A 27,840-nucleotide genomic window follows, 5' to 3' on the forward strand; every position below is an offset into this window, starting at 1 on the left:
TGACGGTTCATACCGTTATTTATTTCTGGTGTGTGCTGACAGTGCTCTAGAGATCTTTATCAAATATACAGAAAGCACAGACGTTAAATATTACATACACTTTACATCACAACATCCACATTGAAACACCATGAATGAACTAAATACAGTGAATGGAATGGTATAAAACACTTACACCATAGCCCCTTGTAAACCAGATCTAGCTACGAGCGAAGGGTTAATGCTGATCACCGTACACAGGAGGAATGACATCTACACCTCGGGGTGGGGTCACGCGGGGGCACGGCCAGCCTTAAATAAATCTCTTTATAAATAGACTCTTATCTGCTCGGGGGACATTTAAATAAGTCATCGGATAAAAGCGACAATATCTACTGAATATTCTTTAAAAGGAAAAAACAAATTAAGTGTCAAAAGGGGGGGGCGACTAAGGGACGGGAAGGGGGTCATCTTGGGTACAGGCATGAGAGGCAAGCACAGGGTTAATTAGATAGGAGAATCACTGTACTGCAAACTCAGCTCTGCGCCAATAACGCGACTGCATGTCTTCATTTACTTAAATTCCAGCAAGTTGCAGTCAATCTTGTAGTAGACGTAGGGATAGTATTCCTGCTGGCTGAGGTTTAATCCGGGAATATCCATAGGAGCCTAGAATGGGAATATTAAAAAAAATTAACAACAACCGAAATATAACTACATATAGGTAGGGACTTTTAAAGGGAACCGGTCAGTAAAATTAACCCACACTGACTAAACATATCCTTGAAATCTGCTATTATAAAGCAATACAACTATCCCTATATTGTTCCTCCCCATGCCTGAAAAGTTCCACAGTCTGTTTGTAATGTTGACTCACTATCTATATGCATTAATGTTCTCCTAGCTCAGCCACACATCCACCTGCATGATTGACAAGGCGCCTGCTTTCTCTTCACCTGTACCAACTTAGCTCTGCTACATCATTAATGGGCTGGCTGTGTGAGTCACTGAAGAGAATTCCTGTGGGAGGTGTGAATGAGGGGGTTGAGAGACACTGGCTGTGTGTGCCTGGCTGAGGAGAAATCAGCTCCCCCTCCCTCAGGAATTCTCTTCAGTGAGAGGAATGAGGAGGTACGGCTGAGCAGCAAAGACATGAATATGCTAGAATCAGCGCAGAGAAAAGCTGATTATAGGCTTCACATGGGGTCATTTGCATAGATCGAGGCGAGTCGCATAAATCTAGGCAAGTCAATTTTACAAATGTACTGTGGAACTTTTCAGGCATGGAAAGGAACAATATAGGGATAGTTGCACTGCTTTATAATAGCAGTTTTCAAATACATCATTAGTGTGGGTTAAGTGACTGGTTCCCTTTAATGCTTAATGAGTTTGATTCCACATAAAATATGGAATTCTAGAAAACACATTTCACTCCCTACCTGAGGGGCTGCTAGTAAAATGGGGTAAAATCTGGTTCCCTTTAGATAGGTTTATTGTGCAGTTGGCTCATATGATTCCCAGGTAAAAATTACAGACCCAGTGGGGCACATTTACTTACCCGTCCTGTCGCGATCCCCGGGGTGCGTTGTCCGACGAGGATTTGGGTCTGCCAGGGTTCACTAAGGTCCATGCGCCCGATATCCTGCAGGTGTCGCTGCTGCGCTGAGGTCCGTCGGAGTTCACCTTCTTCTTCCCGGTGCATGTAAGTGCTTGATCTTGCGACACAATTTCGTTTTTAAATTCTGCGGTTTGTCCGAATCCGTCGGGTTGTCCGATGGCCACGCCGCTCGATTTGTGTTGCATGCAATCCGACCGCTTGTGCCAAAATCCCGGGGCAATTCAGGGCAAAACGAAAATATTTGGGAAACCTGACAGAATCGCGGTCCGCGGACCTTTAGTAAATGTGCCCCAATATGTTTTTCACTTATGTACAGAGAGAGGCCTATTATTAGTGGTGTGTAGGTTAGTTGGCGGCTCTTCTACAAGAAGGACTACAACCCCCAGCAGTTTCATATAAGCTGCAGATCCTCAGCCTGAAGAACCCTGATCCTATAGATCAGTATAACATTGCGTTCATACAGTAAATCCCTAGTCTGATGATCCGAGATCACACAAGGCTCGTACATGTTGTGGCTATGTGCCCCGGTGAAGTGGGGACAATGGGCTGTATGAAGGCGAGAAAGACATCATCATATCCTAGGTAACAGCAGGCCGTGTCCTTGGCCGCTGAGCTGACGTCTCTGGAGGAATATCTGATGATCTGATGCCAAAAGTGAGGACAGAATGAATATGGAGAAGCGTCTGACCTGAGGCCGGTTACTCACATCAATAATGGAGGCCGCGCTGCTGTCCAGGTGTTTGTACAAATCGTACAGGACTTCCCGCAGCTTCTTCATTGTCTTCTTATTAGGCTGAAGCAGCATCGCCTGGAAGTTCACTGGTAACCCATACCTGCGGGGCAAGACAATCATCATACAGAGGAGATAGGAGATAGATAGGAGATAGATCAGGTGATAGATCAGGTGATAGATCAGGTGATAGATCAGGTGATAGATCAGGTGATAGATCAGGTGATAGATCAGGTGATAGATCAGGTGATAGATCAGGTGATAGATCAGGTGATAGATCAGGTGATAGATAGATAGATAGATAGATAGATAGATAGATAGATAGATAGATAGATAGATAGATAGATAGATATGAGATAGATAGATGGATATGAGATAGATAGATGGATATGAGATAGATAGATGGATATGAGATAGATAGATGGATATGAGATAGATAGATGGATATGAGATAGATAGATAGATAGATAGATAGATAGATAGATGGATATGAGATAGATAGATGGATATGAGATAGATAGATGGATATGAGATAGATAGATGGATATGAGATAGATAGATGGATATGAGATAGATAGATGGATATGAGATAGATAGATAGATATGAGATAGATAGATAGATAGATAGATAGATAGGATAGATGGATATGAGATAGATAGATAGATAGGATAGATGGATATGAGATAGATAGATAGATATGAGATAGATAGATGGATATGAGATAGATAGATGGATATGAGATAGATAGATAGATATGAGATAGATAGATGGATATGAGATAGATAGATGGATATGAGATAGATAGATGGATATGAGATAGATAGATGGATATGAGATAGATAGATGGATATGAGATAGATAGATAGATAGATAGATAGATAGATAGATAGATAGATAGATAGATAGATATGAGATAGATAGATAGATAGTATATAGATAGATGGATATGAGATAGATAGATGGATAGATAGATATGAGATAGATAGATATGAGATAGATAGATATGAGATAGATAGATAGATAGATAGATAGATATGAGATAGATAGATATGAGATAGATATGAGATAGATAGATAGATAGATAGATAGATATGAGATAGATATGAGATAGATAGATAGATAGATAGATAGATAGATAGATAGATATGAGATAGATAGATATGAGATAGATAGATAGATAGATATGAGATAGATAGATATGAGATAGATAGATAGATAGATAGATATGAGATAGATAGATAGATAGATAGATAAAGTAGATATGAGATTTATTTGTGTGTATAGATAGATGTATAGACATGAGACATAGATAATAGATATGAGATTTATAGATAGATATGCGATGGATATAAACATAGACAGACGTGATAAACCTTACAATAAGCCCCTGCACCCCACAAACCCCTATTCTATAAATGTTTTGGGAAAGTTAATTTGTATTTGGTCCACCAATAAAGCATATTTGAATTGAATTGATAGAGATTAGAGATAGATAAGAGATAAATACATGAATAAATAATAGAGCTAGGTAAATAAACATGTGATAGAGATAAATGAGTTATAGATATATATGAGACAGATAGATAGATAGATAGATAGATAGATAGATAGATAGATAGTTATACATGTGATAGAGATAGATATAGGACATAAATAGATATAGATATGAGATAGATGATAAAAATGGATAATAGACAGACAGATAGATATACATGTATAGTTAAATGAATAAATGAAAGATCGATAAATATACATATGATAGGGATAAATGATAGAGATAGATATATGATAGATAGATATAATGTATACTGTACATAGAAACAGATATGAGATAGATAGATAGATAGATAGATAGATAGATAGATATGAGATAGATACATACATACATAGATAGATAGATAGATAGATCTAAATAGACAATCAAGAGAACAGCAGGGGGCGCTGTAACAAGTGTGTAATAGCAATGACCACACATAGGAGCACATGACTAGGTTTGTCTTTGCCTAGAGACTTTCTTAGCCCTAAATACTCCCCAGTATTTGCTTCCTACCTTAATACGGACTCTACAAACACCCGCAGAGCCTTCACGTGGATCCATGCAATAAAGGCTTCACTGAAATTCACTTTGAGCCATCGTACGAGAGGACCCTGCAGGAGACGCAGAAACACATCAGCTGTAATTATAATGATAACGTTCTGGCTGTATACAAGGAGTGGGAGCTGGAGGTGCCAGGTATTGTTCTCCGCTTCTGGGAAATTCTTAAAAAGTCTATTTCTTAGAAAGTTCACAATCTGTTAATGATATCTGAAGAGAAATTCTATGGAGTCATGAGACGAGTCACTTTTCACATTTATCAGCTTGACTTTAGTAGGTGAAGAGGAAAATACTACTTGATGAAACATTCTGTACAGACTACACAGAATGTACATTTTAAAGGGGTTTTCCCACAAACAAAAGTTAGGCCCTCTCTATGGAGCTGACGGAGATCGGTGAGCGCTGCGCTCGGCAATTTCCATATGCTCCATAGAGATTAATGGAGTAGGACGATCATGCGCAACCGCCTGCTCCATTAGTCCGTCAGACCCCTCATTTTTGCTATCTGTGGATGTCTCAGGACTGAGACCACTAACTTTCGTTTGTGGGACAACCCCTTTAACTCTTAAAGAAACAATCAAGAAAAAATATCTCTCAATTCTGGCAATCCTCACCTTGTTGTGGAACACACACTGCTCTACTTTCATGTATACAGTACATACACATTATTCTGTGCTCTACTATTAATCCCATGATGCATCAGAACAGCATCACATACGTAGCTAGAAACAGAACCATCTCTGCCTGCTGGGAGGACAGTGCAACTTTCTTTATGCCTATAAAGAATCTAATAAGTATAGAGTCAGGGAGGCTGCACCATCATATATAAATCTTTAGTTATATCTTACTCACAGATCATGCCACAGAATAGACTCGCATGGACAGCAAGAAATAGAACCTTCTCTGCCTGCTGGGAGGACAGTGTAACCATCTTTATTCCTCCAAACAATCTCAGAGACCATAAGTATACAGTCAGGGAGGCTGCACCATCATCTATTAATTTTAGTTATATTTTATTCTGCAACTGATCCCATGACGCTTCAGAAAAGCATCACATGGCCATCTGCAAACAGAATCATTTATGCCCGCTGGGAGGACAGTATGACTATCTTAATTTGTCTCAAAAAATACAAGGGACCATAAGTATACAGTCAAGGAGGCTGCACCATCATCTATATTTTTAGCAGAAATTGATGGCGCTATAATAAATATTATTATTTTAGTTATCTCTTACTCTGCTATTGATCCCATGATGGTTTAGAACAGCAACAAATTGGCAGCTATTAACAGAACTCTCTCTGCCTTCTGAGAGGACAGTGTTACTATCTTTATTCCTCTTAGGAATCTAAGTGACCATAAGTATATAGTCAGGGAGGCTGCACCATTATCTATAATTTTTTTTTAGTTACCTCTTACTTTGCAATTGAGGTCTCAGAAGAGCATCACATGGGCAGCTACAAACTGAACCATCTGTGCCTGCTGGGAGGATAGTGTACATATCTATACTCCTCTGAACAATCTAAGAGACCATAAGCATACAGTCAGGGAGGCTGCAATCTAATACGGTCTATCCTATTGCAGCAGTAGCTGTGGTAGGAGATTGGTTCCCTCTGTGTAGAACTTATGTGGTCCCCCCCAATGAAAAGGAGTCCTGCTCCTTTCAATTCAATGAATTAGCTTTGACTGGAGTGTTCCTTTAATTGACCTACAGTACCCCCTCCTGCGTGCGCCGCCCTCTTATACAGGGCAATACTCACAAACTGTTTCTTCTTATCAGTAGACAGTCTATTCATTTCTTCTTTGTCGGCTTTCATCTCCTCTTCGTTGTACTGGAAGTCACGGACCACGAACCTGGAACCAAGGGCCGTATATTATACACTGATAATCTATGGGGAGGGGTCTCCCAGGGACTCCGCCCCACGACTTACTTATTCTCTCGGGCTTTGTGCCGGAAGTCGTCCACTGCTTTTCTGAATAGGGTGACATTACACAGGTAGCTGTCCTGGTCTTCCGATAAGACACTGGAAGAAGAGGAAATCATAACCAGAGACGCGCCATGAGAGAGGCGCGAGGGATCGGCGCACATTAGTCGTGATCATAGAGGATTGTGGACTGTACAAATCGAGCTATGTAATGTAACACTTATAAAGCGGATGCCGGCCCCTCACTGACTGGATATTGATTAGGATAACCCGTTTTATCAAATACTGGCCAACCCCTTGAAGATCCACTTACCGAACACACAAAGCAGGGAACCTGTCCCTAAATTTTACCGCATTAAACAACCAGCCCCCTCACATATGGTCTGAAAGAATTCCCATTTTCCAGTTTATCTATAAAGAACCTCCTTTAAAATTATGAGAAAATGTGCAAAGACGAGTCATTGTTTGCATGAGATGAGTCAAGTTTAGAATCTGCAGGAGGAGAGTCTTCAGAATCATGCTGTATCTAGATAAAAGCAGGTAAAGATATAGATGGAAATGTGAGCTACAGATAAAGATTCAGTTCTTGCCTATGCCTGTATCTCTGTTTCTGCAGATCACAGAACCACAATCCCGGTGTCATCTGAGAGATGATATTCTTATCTTTAATATGACCCCCGTATTTATATTCCTAGGTGCTAACGAAACCAAGATGGGAGCGTCTGAAGTGACATCCTTACTGCAGCCTCTAATCTTGGCTCATCTCGGGTAAAATATGACTAATCTCTGCTCATTTTCATGCGACATTGGAGGAGGTAAACAAGTGAGATTTTACATAAAAGAGGGAATTCTAAGAAGGACATTTTATACCCTACCTGAGGGGGCTTATGGGGAAGATCTGGTGAAAGTTTCCCTTTAATCAATGCTTATTGCATCAACTTTTTTTTATCCAGACCACAAGGAGAGGATAAACCATCTCTATAGACTCTACTGATGCACTGTTAACACTGTGGCTTAGCATGTAAGTTTATTATTAGCGAAGTAGGGTCTATCCCGACACCGAAAGTTTAGTCCGTAAGAAAAACCTCACTCCATTGAATTTACCAGATTGAACCCAGAATTGCTGAGCTCAGCATCTCTGTTCAATTCAGTGATTTGTGGTTCAGTCCAGTAAATCCTGCAAGCTCCGAAACAGAGTGTATCAGACAGAACTCGCTCAGAACTCGCTTACCTGCTGGAACGTGGCACCACCATCTCAGCCAGAGTTTCATATTGCTTCATCCAATCATTAAAATTAAGCCTAAAAAACATGGTTGAAACTAATTTTAGCAAAATTAATCTCTCCATCAAGTCATCAGATCAATGTTGTGATTATTCTCTTATCACAGACACCGATGGGACTGGATAGATATTCCGGACAGGACAGTTCTCTGCTGGACTCACTACTGTAAGAAATCACAAGAAGTTCCTATTGTCAGAGATTGCTGAGCAAAGCACTCAGGTATCTCCAGATGCGCTCATAGACAATAAATGCCAGTGCTGGAAAAGCCCAAGCTAAGTGTTCAGAAATATATGACACTCCCTGTATGGAAAATTGTTGGTGATTGCTGACCACAGCACTGGGGAATCTATGATGCTCTCATAGACATTGAATGTGAATTAAGGAGATACCCAAGCACTATGTTCAGCAATATCTGACACTCCATGTATGGAAAATTAATGATAATTGCTGAGCAAAGCACTCAGGTATCTATGATACTCTTATAGACAGTGAATGCAAACCCAAGCCCTGTGTTTAGCAATTTCCAACATTCCCTGTATGGGAATTTGTCTGATATTGCTGAGCACAGTGCTAATGTATCTCTGACGCTCTTGTAGAGAATGATTGCAAGTGCCGGAAAAACCCAAGCTATGTGTTCAGCAATTTCTGACACTCCCTGTATCTGAAATTGTCAGAAAGTGCTGAGCAAAGTGCTCAGGTATGTCTTATGCTTGTATAGACAGTGAATTACAGTGTCTGTAATACACAACCCCCCACCAAGTAAAAGGACACTAATAGATTGTATGGGTAAAAGATTTGATGCTAATGATGTTCTCCCAACCAGAATATGACCCTGAATATACACGATTTTGCAGCACTTACTTACTTTGGGACAACAACTAACAGAGTGATCAAGTATTCGGAGTCCAGGACAAAGTCTTCCTTCTTGACTATTTCGGCGAGGCTTCTGGTTATTAAGCTTCCTCTGTAGGGAAACACAATCATATCATCATGAAAGATCAATGTCCTGAGGTTAAACATCAAATATACTTAGAGATGAGATCACCCGATGCTCGGGTTCTGCGACAGACCCAGACATATTGTCCTGATCCTCAGCCAATCACAGCCATGGCTAGTTTCTAGGGGCGTCAATCGGCCGCCAATCCGGCAATATGTCAGGGTGAGGCGGCAACCCATTGCCCAAAGCGGGTGCAGGCAGAAGCTGGAGCCGGGGAAGTATACTTTGGGGTTTTTTTGGGAACCCCTGTCCAGAATTAAAGGAAACCCCCTTTAAGGATCACATGAATCTTTTAGTTTATACATCATCAAATCAAACCAAAGGCCACGGCCTTGTTTTCTGCTGCCATACCCTCATAAGGGCTTGTTTTTTGTGAGAGGAATAGTATTTTCAATGGGTCCAGACACCATCAGAATGAGCCATGGGCTCTGCCGCAGTGGTTGGGAAAGGGTTAGGCAAAGCTGCGAGTGGCCCCCCGTTTTACATACACAGCACCCTCCTACAGTCAGTATTCAATAGGTGCAACCAACATCATCCATAGGTTCTACATAGGTTCTTGTAGCTGAACTAAAAGGAGAAGCTAAGTGTTTTATGAATCACCACTTCCCAAAACATCCAAATTTCCAAAGAACCCAGAGACTCATATGATGGGAGGAAAGGAGAAACACAACCTACATGAATCACATTGACTCCCCAAGGGCGGAGGGTGACACAACCTGTAGTCTGGTGGATTCATATATGACCCTGCCACCTAGGAAACCTGTCAGCAGGTTTTACCCCATTAAACTACCAGCCCCCTCAAGTAGAGGAAATGTCTTTGTAGAATTCCTTCTTTAATGTGAAGTATCACCTGTTTACCTATTAAAAAAAAAAATATTCCCCAAAAGTCAGGCAAATATGACTCTTCTCATCCCATTTTCTAATGAGACGAGTCAAGTTTAGTGGTTGCACAGGAGTGTTACTTCAGAAGCCCCTACCTTCTGTTCTATAGCACCTACAAACATGCTTTTTGTGTCATTTAAAAGGCAAGAATCTCATCTTTAAGATGCTGCAAGTCAAGTTTATGGTTTTGTGAGATACTGAACAGGACATATAGGTAGTAAAAAAAAAATAGGTTGGATCTGAATCTTTATCTAAAGTGCACATTTCCACCTATGTTATAGTTGTCTGTATCTTTGTAGCTTATAAAGCCATAAGTCTGATGTGATGTGAAAGATGAGGTTCTTATCTTTACTATGAGACAAAAAGCATGTTGCTAGGTACTAGAGAACAGAAGATAGGAGCTTCAAAAGTGACACTACCCTGCAACCACTAAACTTGACTCATCTCATGTGACGAGTCATGGGATGAGCAGAGTCATATTTGCCCGACTTTGGGGAAGATTTTTTATAGGTCGAGATTTCACATAAAAGAGGGACATTAAATCCCCTAAGGAGCTAGTAGTTTAGTGGGGTAAAACCTTGTAATGGGTTCCCTTTAAGGATACCATCAGCACTGTATGGATGATTTTGAACAAGTGGGTTGTGCAGGGTTAAAAAAAAAAAACAAAAAAAAACACGGCTGCTTTCTACCAGAGAGAGCGCCACCCCTGTCCATGATTTGTGTCTGGTATCAAAGTTCAGTTCATAGAAGTAGAAGGAAATGAGCTGCAATACCAACTATAACCTATAGATAGGGGTGGCGCTGTGTTGTATTTTATTCCAGGACAACCAATAGAGCAGCAATGCGTTTCACCTCCGACATTGGCTTATAGCATCGCTACCAATAGGTGGTAATATGGATTCTTACGCATTCTTTCTTTCGAGATTTTGGAGGTTTCCTTTCAGGTTGTTATAGGCGGAGGCTCTCGCTTTCAGATCATTGTCAATCTGTGTAACACCCTGTATACAGACAAAGGAAATCGTTATACGCCGTAACTCAACTACTATAAACACATAAAAGTCTCTTAAATTTATTTAATATTACGATATAAAGCTAATCCCGGATATGTCATTGCCAGGAGGAACAACAGAGGAAAACAAAGAAAGCTCCAGTTTCTTGCTCCCAATTCCGGCGTTCTGGTACTTCCAGTTTTTTGTGCTGTGACTGTTTGGAAGTTCTGGAGACCCAATAAGTGGCCTCCTGGGTCACCCCTTCCTTCGTTGTCACCAGTTTTCTGAAGACCACTCGCTGGCTGAAGCTTGTCCCGCAAACAGCCAGAAATTCCAGCCGTGTGCCGTGCCGAAAACCGGACATACCAGAGCGATATGGGGGACGGAGCTGGGTAAGTCCGTGTTCAAGCCAGGTGGAGCAGAGAGGAGTGAGCTCTCCTCACCCTTCCCCTCTCCACAGGGAGCTGAGCGGCCGATGCTGCAGGGATAGGACCTGCTCTATCTCTGATGGTGCACGTCTATGGCGGCCGTGATCTAGCTGCAGTTTTTGCGGATAGCTGGCGGCCGCCACTTGCAGACGTGAATATAGACCCTAAGAATGTATTCTTTCACCCATCCCAAAAAACTGGAAAACTCCTTTAATTTAAATACGTAGCTTGTGATATCACAAACAGGTGCAGGGGGGATTACACTACTGTGACATCACAACCGTCATTATTGTGACGCCACAACTAGGTTTCGGTCGGATCAGCGACACTTCCGTGACGTCACATCTGGACTCTGGTGATATAGTGGGTCAGATAGGTCAGTTATAGTGACATCACAGCAGGGTTACAATCAGGTGACATCACACAGGGGTCCTAACATCCCTTCCCCCACAAGACAACATCTAATCACATGTAAGCGCCAGTTCAGATGGAGTCGCGATCAGTAAGCCTTCTGTTTGTGCTCGCTGAAGAATCTGCAATTTCCATATGGTTTATATATAGGATAAGTGTGGCGGCCTCCCTGCATCATGTGAACATAGCACATAATATATGTATTGTCTGACGGGAACAGAACCGCCCCTGACCGACCTATTTCCAGGCCATCCCTACCACATCCTCCTCTCCATGACTCCAGATTTCCTCACCCTGGGGATAAAGTTTCCATTAAGGTGGAAAATTATATTAGTTTAAAAAAAATAATAATAATAATAAAACCACCAGTCTTACTTTAGCAATTATTTCTGAAATGTTCTTCAAAGACTGTTTGATCGGATACTTTGCCATGTCCCACTGGAACCGTGTGATGTACGTGACCAAATCCACTGAAAAATAAGGAGAGAGAGCGGTGAGGGGTGACGTCCCGGGGACACGAGCCGCTGCTTCACACGCACATAAGTCGTCACATGGCGCTTAGTCGTCTCCTCAAGAATGTGCCGGTTACTTCTCCGCTCCGAGAGGCTCCATCAGAGGATGGACTAAAGTACCGGGGATTTGTTGTAAGTGATAGTTACTGGGTAATCACAGGACTTCAATCTTCTTCCAAGTAGAATAACCTATCATCTAAAACATTACTGCCTTTTATACCTCCCCCACATATGTGGTTTGCAACCTGTCCCTAGTTTCAGGCTTGTCTCTTGTAGACGTGTCCCTCCTAGTAATACATGATGGGTAAGAGTCACTGCCGTATGCGGACCGATATCAGACATTGAGAACTGTGTGAATTCCCCCTACCTCTCCCTACACAGTCTGCAGTAGGTGCTCTCCTCTCTCTCTAATCAGATACACAGTCTGTGCATGATTCATTCCCTCTTCCTGCTTTGTGTGATCTGCCCTTCCCTCAAAAACATTGCCCTATGTCATGACATCCCATGAGGCATCACCGCCTTATATCAGACATTGAGAACTGTGTGAATTCCCCCTTCCTCTCCCTAAACGGTCTGCAGGAGGTGCTCTCCTCTCTCTCTGATCAGATACACAGCCTGTGCATGATTCATTCCCTCTTCTTGCTTTGTATGATTTGCCCTCCCCCTCAAAAACATTGCCCCACAACATCCCATGAGGCATCACTGTCTTATGTGGACAGATATCAGACATTGAGAACTGTGTGAATTCCCCCTTCCTCTCCCTACACAGTCTGCAGGAGGTGCTCTCCTCTCTCTCTTTGATCAGATACACAGCCTGTGCCCAATTCATCCCCTCTTCCTGCTGTCTGTGATCTGCCATCCATGAAAAAACTTTGCCACAATACATCCTATGAGGAATCATTGCCTTATGCTGAAACATACAGATGAGACATTAAGACCTGTGTGAATTCCCCCTTCTTCTCCCTACACACTGCAGTAGCTGCTCTCCTCCATCTCTGAACAGATATACAGTCTGTGGATAATTCATTCCCTCTTCCTGCTGTGTGTGATCGCCATCCCTGAAAATTGTGAATCTTTCCTCTTCTCCAGAAAATCTAAAGCCCATATTGGCTTGCCCATAAGAGGTGCAAGGGGGCTGCAGGAAAAGCAAACACAAACCAGGAGAAGTGCTCTGGGAGCAGCAGGACAGCCATCTATGTGTAGGAGTTACACAGACTCTACAACATCATAATGGAAGAACAGTTTCCATGATTATTTAGAGAGTTGCTTCATATTAATTTTAGAAAGAAAGGGAATTAAAAAAGAAGACATGTATTCTTCCTTTAATTCTTTAGGATATTAGGAGTCAGGTTCCCAAACTTTTAACAGTATAAAGAAATTAGTATCTATTACTCCATGACTGCCATATATTTAGGTGGGAATGTGGGTGACCATGATGGGTTAAACTACACATATAATTGCGTTTGAAGATAAAAGGGGCGATACCTCCGCTGGCCAATAGGTTCTCCTGCACTTTGTCTCTGCTGTCCTCCAAGACGTCGGCCATGTACTGCGCCACCTTCTTCACTGTGCTGCGAGACGAGATTGAAGAAGAGAAACATGAGAAGTTCAATGACGGGAGCTAGGAGGACTATAATAAGAATGGAAACATAATAACAAATTATTATCAAAATCTCTGTTATACGTCCTCAGCCTCTCATCTTTGAGATATAATAGGGTCCATGGCTTGGCACTAAATGGTTAATAAACATGTGCTCTACTATGTGCAATTTATTTTATTAAATTATTTTATAAAAACTGAATAGAGCAGGTGATAATAGATTTGTAATATACTTTATTACGTGAAGCAGATTTTCTTGTTTCTGCTTCTTACTCCTGTAGTGAGCAGTATATCTGAAAGCTTTCAGGGCTCTGTCCACTTCAGACGGATAAGGAGGCTAATGAGTAACTCTTTACAGCTCAACCCTATTCTCATTGATGGAGCAAAGTTTCAATACCATACATACAAACTGTGGGCAGGTGCAGTGCAGATTCTGGAAGGAAGCCCCTGTGGATGACCTTATTGTAGGCCGCACTACATTTAGACGTTGGAATTCCTATGATATGACCACTCATAGTATAGACTAAATTCAAGTGAGACAGATTTAACCAGTTATAGTACTGTATGGAGACATCTGATAAGCAAAAGGTGTGCAAACTAGAAATATAATAGATAAATCGTAATCATATACAGGCAGTCCCCGGGTTACGTACAAGATAGGGTCCGGAGGTTTGTTCTTAAGTTGAATTTGTATGGAAGTCGAAACTGTATATTTTATAATTGTAGATCCAGACAAAAAAAAAAATTTTGGCCCCAGTGACAATTGGAGTTTAAACATTTTTTGCTGTAATGGGACCAAGGATTATCAATAAAGCTTCATTACAGACACCTTACAGCTGATTATTGCAGTCTGGGACTATAGTAACATCCAGAGAGCTTCACCAGAGGTCAGAGGGGTCTGTCTGTAACTATGGGTTGTCTGTAAGTCTGGTGTTCTTAAGTAGGGGACCGCCTGTATTGTAAAGTGATGACATTTTCCTACAATCTGCTATATATTTATAAAAAGTGGAGGTCTCACCCCTAGGAACCCCATTTATCTAAGGAGTGTTGATGCAGGACTTCAGTCCCGTGGCTGGTTCTCCTAGCACAGTAGTGCTCTGGAACACAAACTGTGCAGGGATCTCCAGGCAGCCTCATTAAAGGGAACCTGTCACCAGAGACCTCATTTTCAAGGTTGCAGAAGCCCATTACAGTTGCAGTGTAAAGATGCCTTTGCCTTCACTAAGCATTTGCATTATAACATAATAGTGAGTTTTAACTTATCTTGTACCCTGACAGAATCCTCTGTGTAGTCCCAGGGGTTGGGCTTTGGTTTGGATGCATTTCAAAAGACAACATGTGACTGCCACAGTGGCTCACCCGTGTCCCTCTCCATGCTCTAGCGGCCCCGCAGCGCCACTTACCTGTCCCCGTTCTGCTACGGCGGTCGTGTGCACGCATCCCAATCTCCTAGGGCGTGCGTCGCTGGCTCCCGAAGATTTAAAGGGCAAGCACACCATTGATTGGTGCTGCCCATTCCCAGAATCCTTTATAACCAAACCTCTTCTTGCACAACCAGCCAGATCTTTGTGCCTTATATCCATTGAGAAAGCTTGTTATCCATGCCCTGTGCCTATTCTGCAATTTCCTGTTGTGACCCCGATTCCGTTATTGACTTCGATCCCGTGCTGCCTGCCCTGACCTACCGACTCTGATCCTGTGCTGCCTATCTCAACCTGTTGCCTGTCCCTGACCATGGTTTTGGCTCACGAATCTGACCTACGCCTTGGCCACCACCGCGGACAAAGTCACAAGTGTGGAACGACCTGGTGGTACCCCACCGAAGCAAGTCCAACCGCTTTGCAGCGGGCTCTGGTGAAGACCGGGTGCCACTTAAACTCTGCTCCCAGGTGTCGGCTTACATCTTCCTCGGGGCACCAGTGGGTTCACTACAGTGACTTGTCTGTGCTGCTTACTCCTCAGCTCTCAGCCCCCACCTTTGTGCTCCTGTACAGCTCCTCCCTCTGCTCCTTCACAGAGGTCACAGCCTAGTGAGCTTACATTAGTGAGGGAGGGAGGACCTGTACAGGAGTACAAAGGTGGGAGCTGCGGAGTCTGCAGCATAGACAAGTCACATGTTGTTTTTTGAAATGCATCCAAACCAAAGCCCAACCCCTAGGACTAAAGAGAGGATTCTTTCAGAAAGCCAGGTAAGTTACAACTCACAATTATATTGCAATGCAAATCCTTAGATAAGACAGGAAGACATATTTGCACTGAAGGTGTGATGGACATCTGCAACCTGTCTTTAGTGGAAATGAGATCCCTGGTGACAGGTTCCCTTTAAAGTAAATGGGACCAGTTGGACTTCCCTGCACAGCTTGGTTCTCAGGATCAACAGAGGTCTATCCCTCTCCTAATTATAAGTAATGGAAAATCACAGAGAATAAATTTTACAAAGTTTCCAAAACTTTATAAACTTTTCACGATATGATGGTGCTAATTTTCATGTATTCAGTATCACTGGTTATAATCTGGTATCTAGATGAGGAGAACGGACACAACGCTTGGCGTCTGCCGCGGTACAATCAGCAGTATTATTCTTCTTACAAGTAGCTCAGGGTCGCGGCTCCACTGGAAATAATGGATTAGTCTGGATGGAAATTTACCATTCGGATTATAAACAGTATTCCCCATAATGTCACTGGGGAAGCCAGGACTATACATATAGGGCTCCTCAACATGGAGCGATCAGTCACGATTTCTATGGATAATCTCTGGGACCCCTCCTCTGTTAGATAACGCAGCAGTTCTTCTCTACTTAAAGGGATATACAGGCAGTCCCCAGGTTACATACACGATTGGTTCCGTGGGTTTGTACTTAAGTTGAATTTGTATGTAAGTCGAAACTGTATATTTTATAACTGTAGATCCAGACAAAAAAAAAAGACAATTGGAGCTTCAAAATTTTTTGCTGTAATGGGACCAAGGATTATCAATAAAGCTTCATTACAGACACCTTACAGCTGATCATTGCAGTCTGGGACCATAGTAAAATATTCAGAGAGCTGTAACTAGGGGTCGTCTGCATGTCGGGTGTCCTTAAGTAGGGGACTGGTGCCACTATTGTGGGCTTGGTGCCACAAACTTATAAACTAGTCACGAAGTCCCCTAAAACATATAAAAGTTAATAAAAAGATTGACCTCTCCATTCACAGGGGCTATGTCTCCAGCTATGCCCCCTATTGGTAGACATAGGACCTACACCTATAAATTATTTATGACATATTAGGTGGACATGTCACACATGTCTAACATAAACTGATTACTTCTCTATATAATTACTTCTCAGTGTAACTACAGAAGTTTTGTGAAGGTCCCAGGGGTTTGTTAGGGAATATTACTGAACAAAGAGAATCATGAAAACCGAATTAAAATCCAATGTATCCAACTGCCATTAGAAGTCGTCTTATAAGTAAATAAAATACTACAGATGTATAAAGTGCACCCAGATGTAATCTATCATCAGTATGACTACAGAGGTTTTGTGAAGACCTCAGAGAACATTAATGGACAAACAGCATCATGAAAAGCAAGGGACATGGACATCGTTGAAGCAAATTAGGACAGGTTTTAAACAATAAAAGGCCCAAAAAACCACAAAATGAAAGGAGTAACAATGTAACGGAGTGACTTGCATCTATATTCATTATAAACCCTCTGTTGTAAAGGTTTCTGTGTTCTGACCCAATTGAAACCTAACCTGTGGGTAGGTTGTCCAACAACATATTGGAGACTTGTGTAGAAGTCCATTAGACCATTACTTAATGCAGTGCTATAAGCAGAGGTGAAGGAGTATGTTACGGACGTGATAAATTCTACACTCATCCCCTACACTGCACATACCAGGAGTGGGTAACCAGTTACTATACACATAGGTGATATGTGCCTGGCACCACCACAACAACTCATGCAAAAGTATTCCCTAAAGGGGTTTTCCTACAAAGGGGCTTAATTGCTGATTGTGGGGGGTTTCAATGAGGGGAAACCCACAGATCACGAGGACGGGGGTCCAATGGGGTCCGAGATTACCAAAGCAGCTGGTCGCGCATGGTCAGACTACCCCTTTCATCTCTGTGGAGCTCCATAAAGATGAACGGGGCAGCCAGACCATGCGTGACCGGCTGCCCCGCTCATTTAGTGGAGCAAAAAGGGCTCCGACTGGGGTACATCAGACCCCCAGTCTCGGAATCTGTGAGAGTCCCATCACTGAGACCCACACCAATCAGCAAGATAGGCCCAATCCTATAGACAGGGCCTAACTTGTTTCACGGGAAAACCCCTTTAAATTAAATCTACCATCAAAATCAGACATGATAAACCAGAGACACTCACAGATCCAGGCTGTAATAATCCTCTTATATTTGTTATCCATGGTCTCCTTCCTTCTAAAATCGACTTTTAAAAATATGCTAAAGAGCGTGTGTGGTTCTGGTGGGTGTTTCCAGAGCCCTTCAGTGCTGCACCGTCTGTTACAATGAGCAGAACTTCTCACCATCGACATGGGAGTAAAATGACAGCACAGAGGGGCTCTGGAAACAACCCCCAAAGCCCTTCAGGTTCATTAGCATAATTGTAAAAGTTGATTTTAGAAGGAAGGAGGCCATGGATAACAAATATTAGATGACTATCACAGTCACGGTGCCTGGATCTATGAGTAAGTGACCATGGTTTATCATGATGGATGATGATAATAGATTTCCTTTAAACCTTGTTGCCAAAAATTTAAAATGTATTGTATTGACTGAGATACAGATATGCTGCAAAGAAGAATTATAACTGTAATTTCTGTTGTGTCCTGTCACCTGAAGCAAATATGGACTCCAAAAATGTCCCAATGAAATATTGTAAGGATTGCCCCCTCCTACCTCCCCTGCGACAGGGCTGAAGAAGGGGCTTACATAAGGTTGCAGTGCCATCCTTCTAGTCCATGTACAATTTGCAAAACACTGCAGACATAGAATAGTTTTAACAATCATCTATTGTTACCGTATTTTTCGGAGTATAAGGCGCAGCGGAGTATAAGGCGCACCATCAATAAGGATGAATGACCAGCAGGTGGCAGACCTGTGCACAGTTCTAGGCAGCTGTTGTCTGTAAGTACGGTTCATATATAAGGAGCGCTGGACTACAAGGCGCACCTTTGATTTCTGAAAATATCAAAGGATTTTTTTGTGCGCCTTATAGTCCGAAAAATATGGTACATTGTAAAAATAAATAATGCAGCATTTACCCTTCCACAAATGCATCCAGTTTCGCCAGTTCATCAGACAAACCGACCAGGACGTCGAGAGTCCCGACCTGCGTTACAGAAAAAAAATCAGAAACAAAAATTATTTTATCAATTTAGACATTTCCGAGACATATCCCCATTTTTTTTTAAATCTAAAAACACACAAAAACGACATTAGGGGTTGGCCACTTTTCATAAATTGTCTGTGTGCCTTTACTGCCTTAAAGGCGTTGTTCACTTTCAATAAATAATTGATATGGTTTGTGTAAGGAAAAGTTACAAGCTACATCGCTGAGCAGGAGGGGGCGCTGGTGAGGTCACTGTCCATAACTGGGGTAACAACCCGTACATCGGCAGCTGCCAATCACCCATACGCCCGCATTTTATCTCTAGCTCTTACCATTCCCAAGAGAACAATGCTGTTAGTTTTGGAATTTAATATGCTAATTAGTCTCTATTTCGTCAAGTGGGCGGTTCTGGGGTGGAGGTATTCAGACTACAACCACTGTAGTGGGCCAAATTAGCATATTGGTTGTAAAGTGTATGATGTGGATTGTTCTGGGCTGGACTGCACCACAATCCATGGACCGATATCTATTAAAGGAGGCAAAGAGCCAGAGAAGATGGAGTCAAGGAGGAGGTTCCTCAAAGTGGAAAAGCAAAAATATTTTGATGAGGCCAGAGGGACCAAAGACAGTGGCTGAGAGAATAGATGTTACTGCTTTGACACTTCTTAAAGGGGTGTATTTAGCCTACTCTGGCTGCCGGGTCCCATATTGTGCGGCTTCTTCCAGTCTTTGGCTTCTCCTGCTAAGGCAGAAGTGCTGGGGGTCAAAAGACTGCTTCAGCCAATCAGAGACCTCCTCTGGCCACAGGAAGTCACTTCCTCTGGCCACAGGAAGTGACTTCCTCTGACCACAGGAAGTCACTTCCTCTGACCACAGGAAGTCACTTCCTCTGACCACAGGAAGTCACTTCCTCTGACCACAGGAAGTCACTTCCTCTGACCACAGGAAGTCACTTCCTCTGACCACAGGAAGTCACTTCCTCTAATGCAGTGATGGCGAACCTTTTAGAGCCTGGGTGCCCAAACTTCCACCAAAAGCAACTTATTTATTGCAAAGTGCCAGCGCAGCAATTTAAGCAGTAATGTATTTCTCCCTGTTCATTGACAATTTTCAGTCGTTCAGCCTCCTAAAGACACCAACGCAATTGAAAGGAGGAGGGCAAATTCGCCTATCATTATAGGAAGGTTCTGCAGGCAGATTCTTTGAGTCCTGTCTGGTGAACTTCATGCTGGGGTGATGGCCTGGGTGCCCACAGACAGGGCTCCGAGTGCCACCTCTGGCACTAGTGCCATATGTTCGCCATCACTGCTCTAAGGTCATAAGTGATTTCCTGTGTTCTAAAGAGGTAACCGATAGGCTGAAAGAGAGCGGAAGTGTGACAGTAGGATAAGCAAATTTTTTTCTTTGGCAACACTGGCTACCATAGGTTTACGGATATAACAAATAAGATTAAAAACAAATACTTTTTACTTAGCGATTTTGTATTCTTCTCCTATCCGTTACACAGAGCACTTACCTTCAAGTCAGGTATGTTAAACTTATGGTTGTTAGACAAGTTATTGTTCTTGGTTGTGGCGGCCATGAGCTTCTCCCAGGTTTGTTGGCAGGTTTTCTCCCCAGGAGCAGAAATCAACCAGAACTCAGTCATGATTGTGGGTTAAGTGTTGGTTCTACGCAGAATTTTACTATAAAGGACAGAAAAATTAAGAAAGGACTATGTTAATTTTTTTTTTTGCTAAAGTTAAAGAGTCAGAAGCTAAAACTGTTAGTAATCTGTGTGTGTTAGTAGAAGCAGGGCAGTGGAAAATGCATTCATATTCCAGGATTGTAGCTGGACTTGGACTATGGGTTGTGTTCTTTGCACTCAACTGCTCCACAGCCACTCCCATTTGCTCAGAGTAATTGCTGCAGAATTCAACCAAAAGTGTGGAGCACAGGGGAGGGAATGTGGAGCAGGTCACTGCATTGAGCTAAAAGCACAGCAGTATGAGGATATGCCTTCAGTGCATCGAGTCCAGCTACAATTCTGGAACATACATCCATGTTTTATAGTCTTGCATCTGTTAACAACATACACAGAGACATGAATAAAACACCTCTCCAGTATTGTGCCTAACACTGTCTGCAGTTTTACATTAAAAAATGCTGGTAGACTCCTTTTAAAAACTCTTTGTATAAGACCTGGACAACAGCTTTAAAGGGAACATGTCAGTTAAACGAATCCCTGCTAACTAAACATATCTTTAAAAAACTGATATTATACAGCAGTAAAATTATCCCTATATTGTTCCACTCCATGCCTAAAAAATGCATATTCATGTTCAGCTAGGTCAGCCACGCCTCCAGCTTCCTGATTGACAAGGGGTCTGCTTGCTCTTAAGCGGAGCTAACTCAGCTCCGCTACATCATTCACAGGCTCACCTTGTGAGTCACTTGAAGAGAATTCCTGACGGAAACTGACTGTATGTGACTGGCTGAAGAGAAATCAGCTCCCCCTCCCTCAGGAATTCTCTTCAGTGGGGGGGGGGGGGACTGGAGGCGTGGCTGAGCAGGAAGAACATGAATATGCTGGACACAGCTCAGAGAAGAGACAATAATCAGATTCAGATGGGGTCACTTGTTGTGGTGAGTCAACTTTATAAACATACTGAGAAATTATTCATGCATGAAGTGGAACAATATAGGGATTGTTCCTTTCCATGCAGTATATATATATATATAACCATCCCCCAACCCTCTCAGTATATAAACCCTTCAACAAAGCTTTTCCCAAATCATTCTTAGTAGTCACAGCAACACTCACCCTGGTGCAGGACATCATAATGGAGCCCACCACACCTTATATTTTGGGTCCATGTTATATATTTTTAAAAATTTTTAAGTTAGGGGCATATGCAGATTTTTTTTTTTTTTAAACAGTAATAGGAATGGTATAGGAATATTTATGACAGGAGGGGACTCAGTTGACAATAAGAAGTTGGGCGGAGATAGTCACAGGCTCTTCACTTCTGCACAATGAGACGATTCAGTTCTTTACTTTGTTTCCTTTACGTTTTCTTTTAAATTTTCTAAAAGTTGTTTTAGAAGTTTTCGCCAAGTCAACTAATAGTAATCTGTATCTTAGATTTTTCTCTTCTCTTTCTTGCTAATGGTATCTTTCCCTATTTTTCCTTGCCAGTGCCCCCAACACATCTCATATTAGACCAATTACATATTTTTGGGCAAGGTACCTTTCTGATTTAACAGTTTCATAAGAAATGTGTTTTTTTTTTCCCCTAAGGTTGACCATACAAAGCCGCAAACAGTCCCTGGAGATCTGTGTAACCATACCTTTGTATAGCAGCAGGACTATGCAAAATGCAGGATTGTAGCTGGACTTTGTATTGTCAAATCTGCTGGTATACTCCTCTTACAGATGATCTTCACACCTCTCACATGTGGAGATCAACATACCACTCTGTAGGGGCTTCTACACAGATTCAGACGCACTTTGAATTTTCTTTCTACTCCCCACAGTTTCTGTGATCTTAATAACAGACAGAAGGAGAACACTAAAGGATCCGCAATCAGATCCCTGGATGTGCTGCTTATCTGATATTGGACCTATGGTAAGGAACAGGTTGTCAATATAAGGTACTGAGAAACCCAGTTAGTCCATTGGCATTGACCTACGAATCCCCTGCGACTAACCAACAGAGATTCACAGAGATCATAGTGCACCGAGTTCATCCAGATAATAAACTGCAGCACAAAATAATTTCCGCGTTCCATTTAGAATCCAAAATATTTCAACAATGATTGTAGATTCTAATGAATCGCAGAATTCAATAAATCCTGAGCTCCTTCCCCCGCAGCATTGTAATCGCAACAGAAGTAGAAACCAGATGCTACCGCTGCCATGGTCCGAATCTCCGTAGAATGTCATTGTATAATGATTCTGCAATCTCTGTCCCAGGCCTTAAAGGAAATCTCCCATCAGAATCCATCATAATTACCCAGGGACATTACTCATAGATCCAGGCACCGTGACTGTGGTAATCTTCTTATAGTTGTTATCCATGGCCTCCATCCTTGTAAAAACAACGTTTAAAATTATGCTAATGAGCCAAAAGTGCTCTGGGGGAATTACTAGAGCCCCTATCTGTTGCAGCTTCACAAGCTGTTACACTGTGCAGGAGGAATTCCCCCACCCTACTAAGTGCTCACTGCTGTCTAGATTACAAGAAGTGCAGGGGAAGGGTGAGCCTGAGATATGCTGCGCAGTGTAACAACAGCTTGTGAAGCCAGAGCACAGAGGGCTTCTGTAACACACACAATGCCATCTTGGCTCATTAGCATAATTATAAAAGTTGATTTTAGAAGGAAGGAGGCCGTGGATAATGAATATAAGATGATTACCACAGTCCCGGTGCCTGAATCTATGATTAAGTGTCCCTGGTTTATCATGATGGTAGATTGTCTTAAAGGGGATGTATTATTTCTCCACAATGATAGTAGAGGACACATGCAAATGAAGTCACCAAATGTGAGCGCTTTTATCTTCATCATTGATGGTCCAGAGATATGAAATGGTACAATATGGCAGTCGATCCCATCCTCATATATGTACGGTTGCAGAAACAGGGGGAATATCCGTATATTGTGGGGCATAATATGGCGATGTACCGCTAATCCACAATGTGTTACGAAATATTAGTAGTCAGTGATAATGATCTGTGTAGTAAACACACCTCAACTTAACCTGCAGACAGGACACGCTACTACGTGTGTACACACACAACACCACACAAGTATCCGGCCGGAAAATAACTGCACTATGCCCCGGGGGCACGGGATTCATCCACCACAGATCTGGTAGAATTAAACCTCAGAAGAAATGGACTCTACAGGACAAAACACAACCATAAACCTGTAATAAGGCAGCGGAAAGCTGCAACACAGAGGGGCTCTGGTAACAATTTTAAAAGTTGATTTTAGAAGGAAGGAGGCCATGGATAACAAATATAAGAAGATTACCACAGTCCCGGTGCATGGATCTATGAGTAATGTCCCTGGTTTATCAGGATGGATTTTGATGGTAGATTTCCTTTAATAAATGGAGGAATGGGCCCCATTAACATAATATGGCAGTTTCTGCAACCAGTACCCAGTTATCTACAGCAGCACATTATTGGTAGAGGGTCCCAGCAATCAGACGTGTGTTGTACCCTTTCCACTGAATAGGGGGTGACAATCAGTGCTAACAAATCCCCTTTAAGCAGATGGCACCTCCTTTGGAACTGGCTGTGAAGATGATGATGGCAGACAACTGCATTGATGACTATAGAGACATAACTAACGCAGTCTGGAACAGAAAAAAAAAATCAGGAAAAAAAAATAACCTGCTGACCTGTGACATCACTATCATTACTGTGACATCACTATCATTACTGTGACATCACTATCATTACTGTGACATCACTATCATTACTGTGACATCACTATCATTACTGTGACCTGTGCAGGCGATCACTGGACTCAGCGGCGCTGCCCGCATGGAAGGCCCTGATGAGGCTGATTACTCGGTGCAGTGTAGGTATATGATGTATATAACGCAACAGATGCAAGACCCGGGCAGAAGGTGAATTAAAGGTGACTTTTTATTTATAGCGCTGCCTCTGACTGCCCCTTTAAGCAGTTAACATGATTCTTTGTTCTGAAAATCACAGACTTCACATTACTTCCCTCTTCCATGTTAAGCAATCCCGGAGCATGTGGTCACCCGCTTCCTGTCACAAGTGACGCAGAGGATCATGGGTGCGCACGGCGGACACGGCCTACAGGCTCTTTATACCGCCATATGGTGTCACCACGATATTCTCCCTCAGATCTAGTACACCACAAATATTCCCTCGCCATGACTTCTGTATGGTAGAACAGCAATTTCTATCAAACCCCAAACTGGACATTTTATGGACTATCTCCAAGGTACATGCACCAGGATCGGTAACACCAGGTTGTAAATTTATTCATACATTTCCAGGAGGAATCTTAGAGGAACAACACGCTGCATTCAGGGGGAGTCGGATGCTGCCAAACATGTTACATGGTTTACCATCCCTACTGATAACTGTGGATAGAGACCAAACTTAGAGGGCTTGTCCAGGGGATAAAAAAATGGCTGCTTTCTTCCAAAAACAGCGCCACACCTGACCATGGTCTGTACCGGTACTGCAGCTCAGATATATAGAAATAAATGGAGCAAAGCTGCAAGACAACATTGCTCCATTGACATGGAAGGAAACTTCCATGTTTATTGACATTAAAGGACATCTACCACCAGGATAAAGGATTGTAAACCAAGCACACCGACATACTGGTATGGATCTGCTCTTCTTTTAGCTACTTAGGCCCTTGTTATTGAGACAAAAAAAGCTTTAAAAATTATACAAATGAGCCTGAGGGGTTCAAGTCTCCTTTAACACCTATGGAGCCCAAAGACCATCAGGTTCATTTGCATAATTTTAAAAGCTTTAAAAAAAAAAAAAAAAAAAAACAGAATAAGAAGCTACAAGAAGAGCAGATCCTGCTAGAGGGGGCAAACACCAGTATGTCAGTGTGCTGGGTTTACAATCCTTCATCCTGGTGGTAGATGTCCTTTAAGCTATCTCAAGGACACAAAGAATTGGGCATGACGAAATATGACAAGTCTGATCCTTTCGGAGACTGGTCCATACACATAACAATGTCTGTAGATCCTGCAGTGATTATATGGAGGTACAACTTTATCTCAACATATGGAGCATTGAGGCCCCTGCAAATGGAGCGTGGTGACCCCTGTAGATGGGATAGGGTGCTAAGGCCTTGCAGATCCACAGCTAATAGAGAGCTATAGATGACACCAGATAGGAACGAGGGATGGAAAAGCGGGAGGTCATCGTAAACATCAGGTTTTATATGGTCTGGGCATCAACATGAGAAAAACATCATCCATACATTGTGTACAAACACTACATCACACACACAGCTATACATTTCATACATCACACATCATACATAGTGACATACATACACCTACATAATACTGACCTATCATACACATCAATGTCACATCACACATAGTATGTACATCACATACATATAGATATCAATACACACAATATACACGTTGTACATCATACACACATATAATATATACATTATACATGATAGTCATACATATAATATCACATCATATACATATAACATGCACATTATACATCATACACATACAAATGCTCATTCATATTACATCATATGTTACATAGATCACATAAAGATATAAATACACACACCTATACTATACATATCATCCATCATTCATACACAATACATCATGTGTGACATCCATGGTTGTGCACGTATACTACACGTGTGCACTAGTGATCAGGCCTCACACCTCCTGCTGTGACAGGGTCCTTACCTGATTAGCCGGGTAAAGCTGTCACAATCGGTACAGACAAGCGGCAGGTCAGCTCATCAGATCTCCGCCATCCTCTCACTCACAACCCCCTGCCTGCCACTCATTACAAGAAGCAATGACATTATACAATCCCAGTTTCTCATGTGTCCTCATCGCAGGACTCTGAGGCAGCCATTTTTTAGAAGATTAATACACTGGTTGTCGCTGCCGTTGTCACCAACAAAATGGCTCCGCGCTTGGAGACAAGAAGATGAAGGTGACGTGGCCGCTCTTGGTATCCCGTGAGCCAGTGTCACACAGCGTATCACATGATTGTATCAGCTGACGCGCACACACACACCAAGGTCTCTTCACCTCCTTCCACCCAGCTGTAATTACCAGGGGCGACCTCTAGGGGCGGATCACGTGATGGAAATAGGGAAGTGCCGTGCAGCGCCTCCTAGCGGGAAATGGTGGTAAGGTGGGACTGTTCTAGACATAGGATGAAGCAGAGCCGAGTGTGTGCACTACTATCCGTATAGTGACGACTTTATACACACAGTTTCAAAATGAAAGCAACATTTTAAGTATATTTATTATAATACAATGTACTTCATGTTTTGGACTTTGGTCGTTGGCTGGTGTTTTTTTTTATTATTTTGATAAAAATTTGTACAAATATCGCCATAGTTTTGCACGAATGATACGAAAAGAAGTCAGCTTGGTTTTGGCGACTCGCACGTGTCATCACTTACTCCCTTATGACGTCACAGGAAGTGCCAATCCTCAGGAACATGGCGGCAGTGTGTTACCGGTGGGGGTAAGCGTTCAGGTTTGGTACCCGGTCTCAGCTTGAACCTTCAGGTTTGGGTTGGGCTGAACTTGAGCAGGTCCGCTCATCCCTATAGAACAGGACAGAATTCTGTTAAGGCCTCATACACACAGCCCCAATAGAGGTCTATTACACCCAGTCACAGAGCATTGATCCCACCACGTCTCACGTGACCGGGCCACGCAGCTTCCATGGAGATGGGAGAGGTGAGGAGCGCTCACCCTTACTATCTATACCCGGCTGAGATTGGCAGCAAACCTCACCCTGTTTGTGGCCCATTACTGCTCATGTGCATGAAACCTAAATGTGGGTTCACCACTGGAATTCTGGCCGATTTTGCAGCGGATTACATGCACCCATGTCAATGTATCTTAACAGGACAGGCAACTTTATCTTGTGTTTTTTGTAATATGTGTGTGTAAGTGTGGGGGACAGGATATTAGGTAATTTCCCAATATACATCTGCAACATCCCCCATCGGGGCCTAGCCTTTTCTTGTGGCCTGGAGGCAGCCGGGGCCCAGAATACCGGAGTGGGTAGCTGGTTAGTGCGGCCTAGGGCACGCTGTGGTCACGGTGCTTGGTATGGGGACCGGACGGCTGTCCTACAACCTGGCAGGTCTCCAGTAGGTGGTGTGTGCAAGAAATATGGAGGGAGAGGCTGATGAAAGAGGTTTCTCCCTGGGGCCACCCCTGAGCTGTATATGGGAATCTCTGGGTGATGAAGGATTGGGACCCCGTGATGAAGAAGCAGCCTGATCCAGGGATCACATGAAGGCACGTTGTGTAGATCAAATCACTGT

At 42.6% G+C, this 27,840-nt stretch overlaps 1 protein-coding gene across 1 annotated transcript; it reads right to left on the minus strand.

The window, feature by feature from the left end:
- On the minus strand, positions 1–26,381 carry ATP6V1C1 (ATPase H+ transporting V1 subunit C1). Its single transcript, XM_072151405.1, has 13 exons — positions 26,228–26,381; positions 20,303–20,471; positions 18,719–18,786; positions 13,332–13,417; positions 11,710–11,804; positions 10,413–10,504; positions 8,493–8,591; positions 7,577–7,645; positions 6,352–6,444; positions 6,181–6,274; positions 4,379–4,476; positions 2,304–2,430; positions 1–648 (listed from the first exon to the last, which is right to left on the minus strand). Exons 2-13 carry the CDS (start codon positions 20,432–20,434, stop codon positions 553–555), a joined length of 1,149 nt encoding a protein of 382 aa, XP_072007506.1. The 5' UTR covers positions 20,435–20,471; positions 26,228–26,381; the 3' UTR covers positions 1–552.
- Between the last annotated feature and the right edge of the window lie 1,459 nt (positions 26,382–27,840).

The sequence above is a fragment of the Engystomops pustulosus genome, chromosome 5 (genome assembly GCF_040894005.1).
Source record: "Engystomops pustulosus chromosome 5, aEngPut4.maternal, whole genome shotgun sequence".
Lineage (NCBI taxonomy): Eukaryota > Metazoa > Chordata > Amphibia > Anura > Leptodactylidae > Engystomops > Engystomops pustulosus.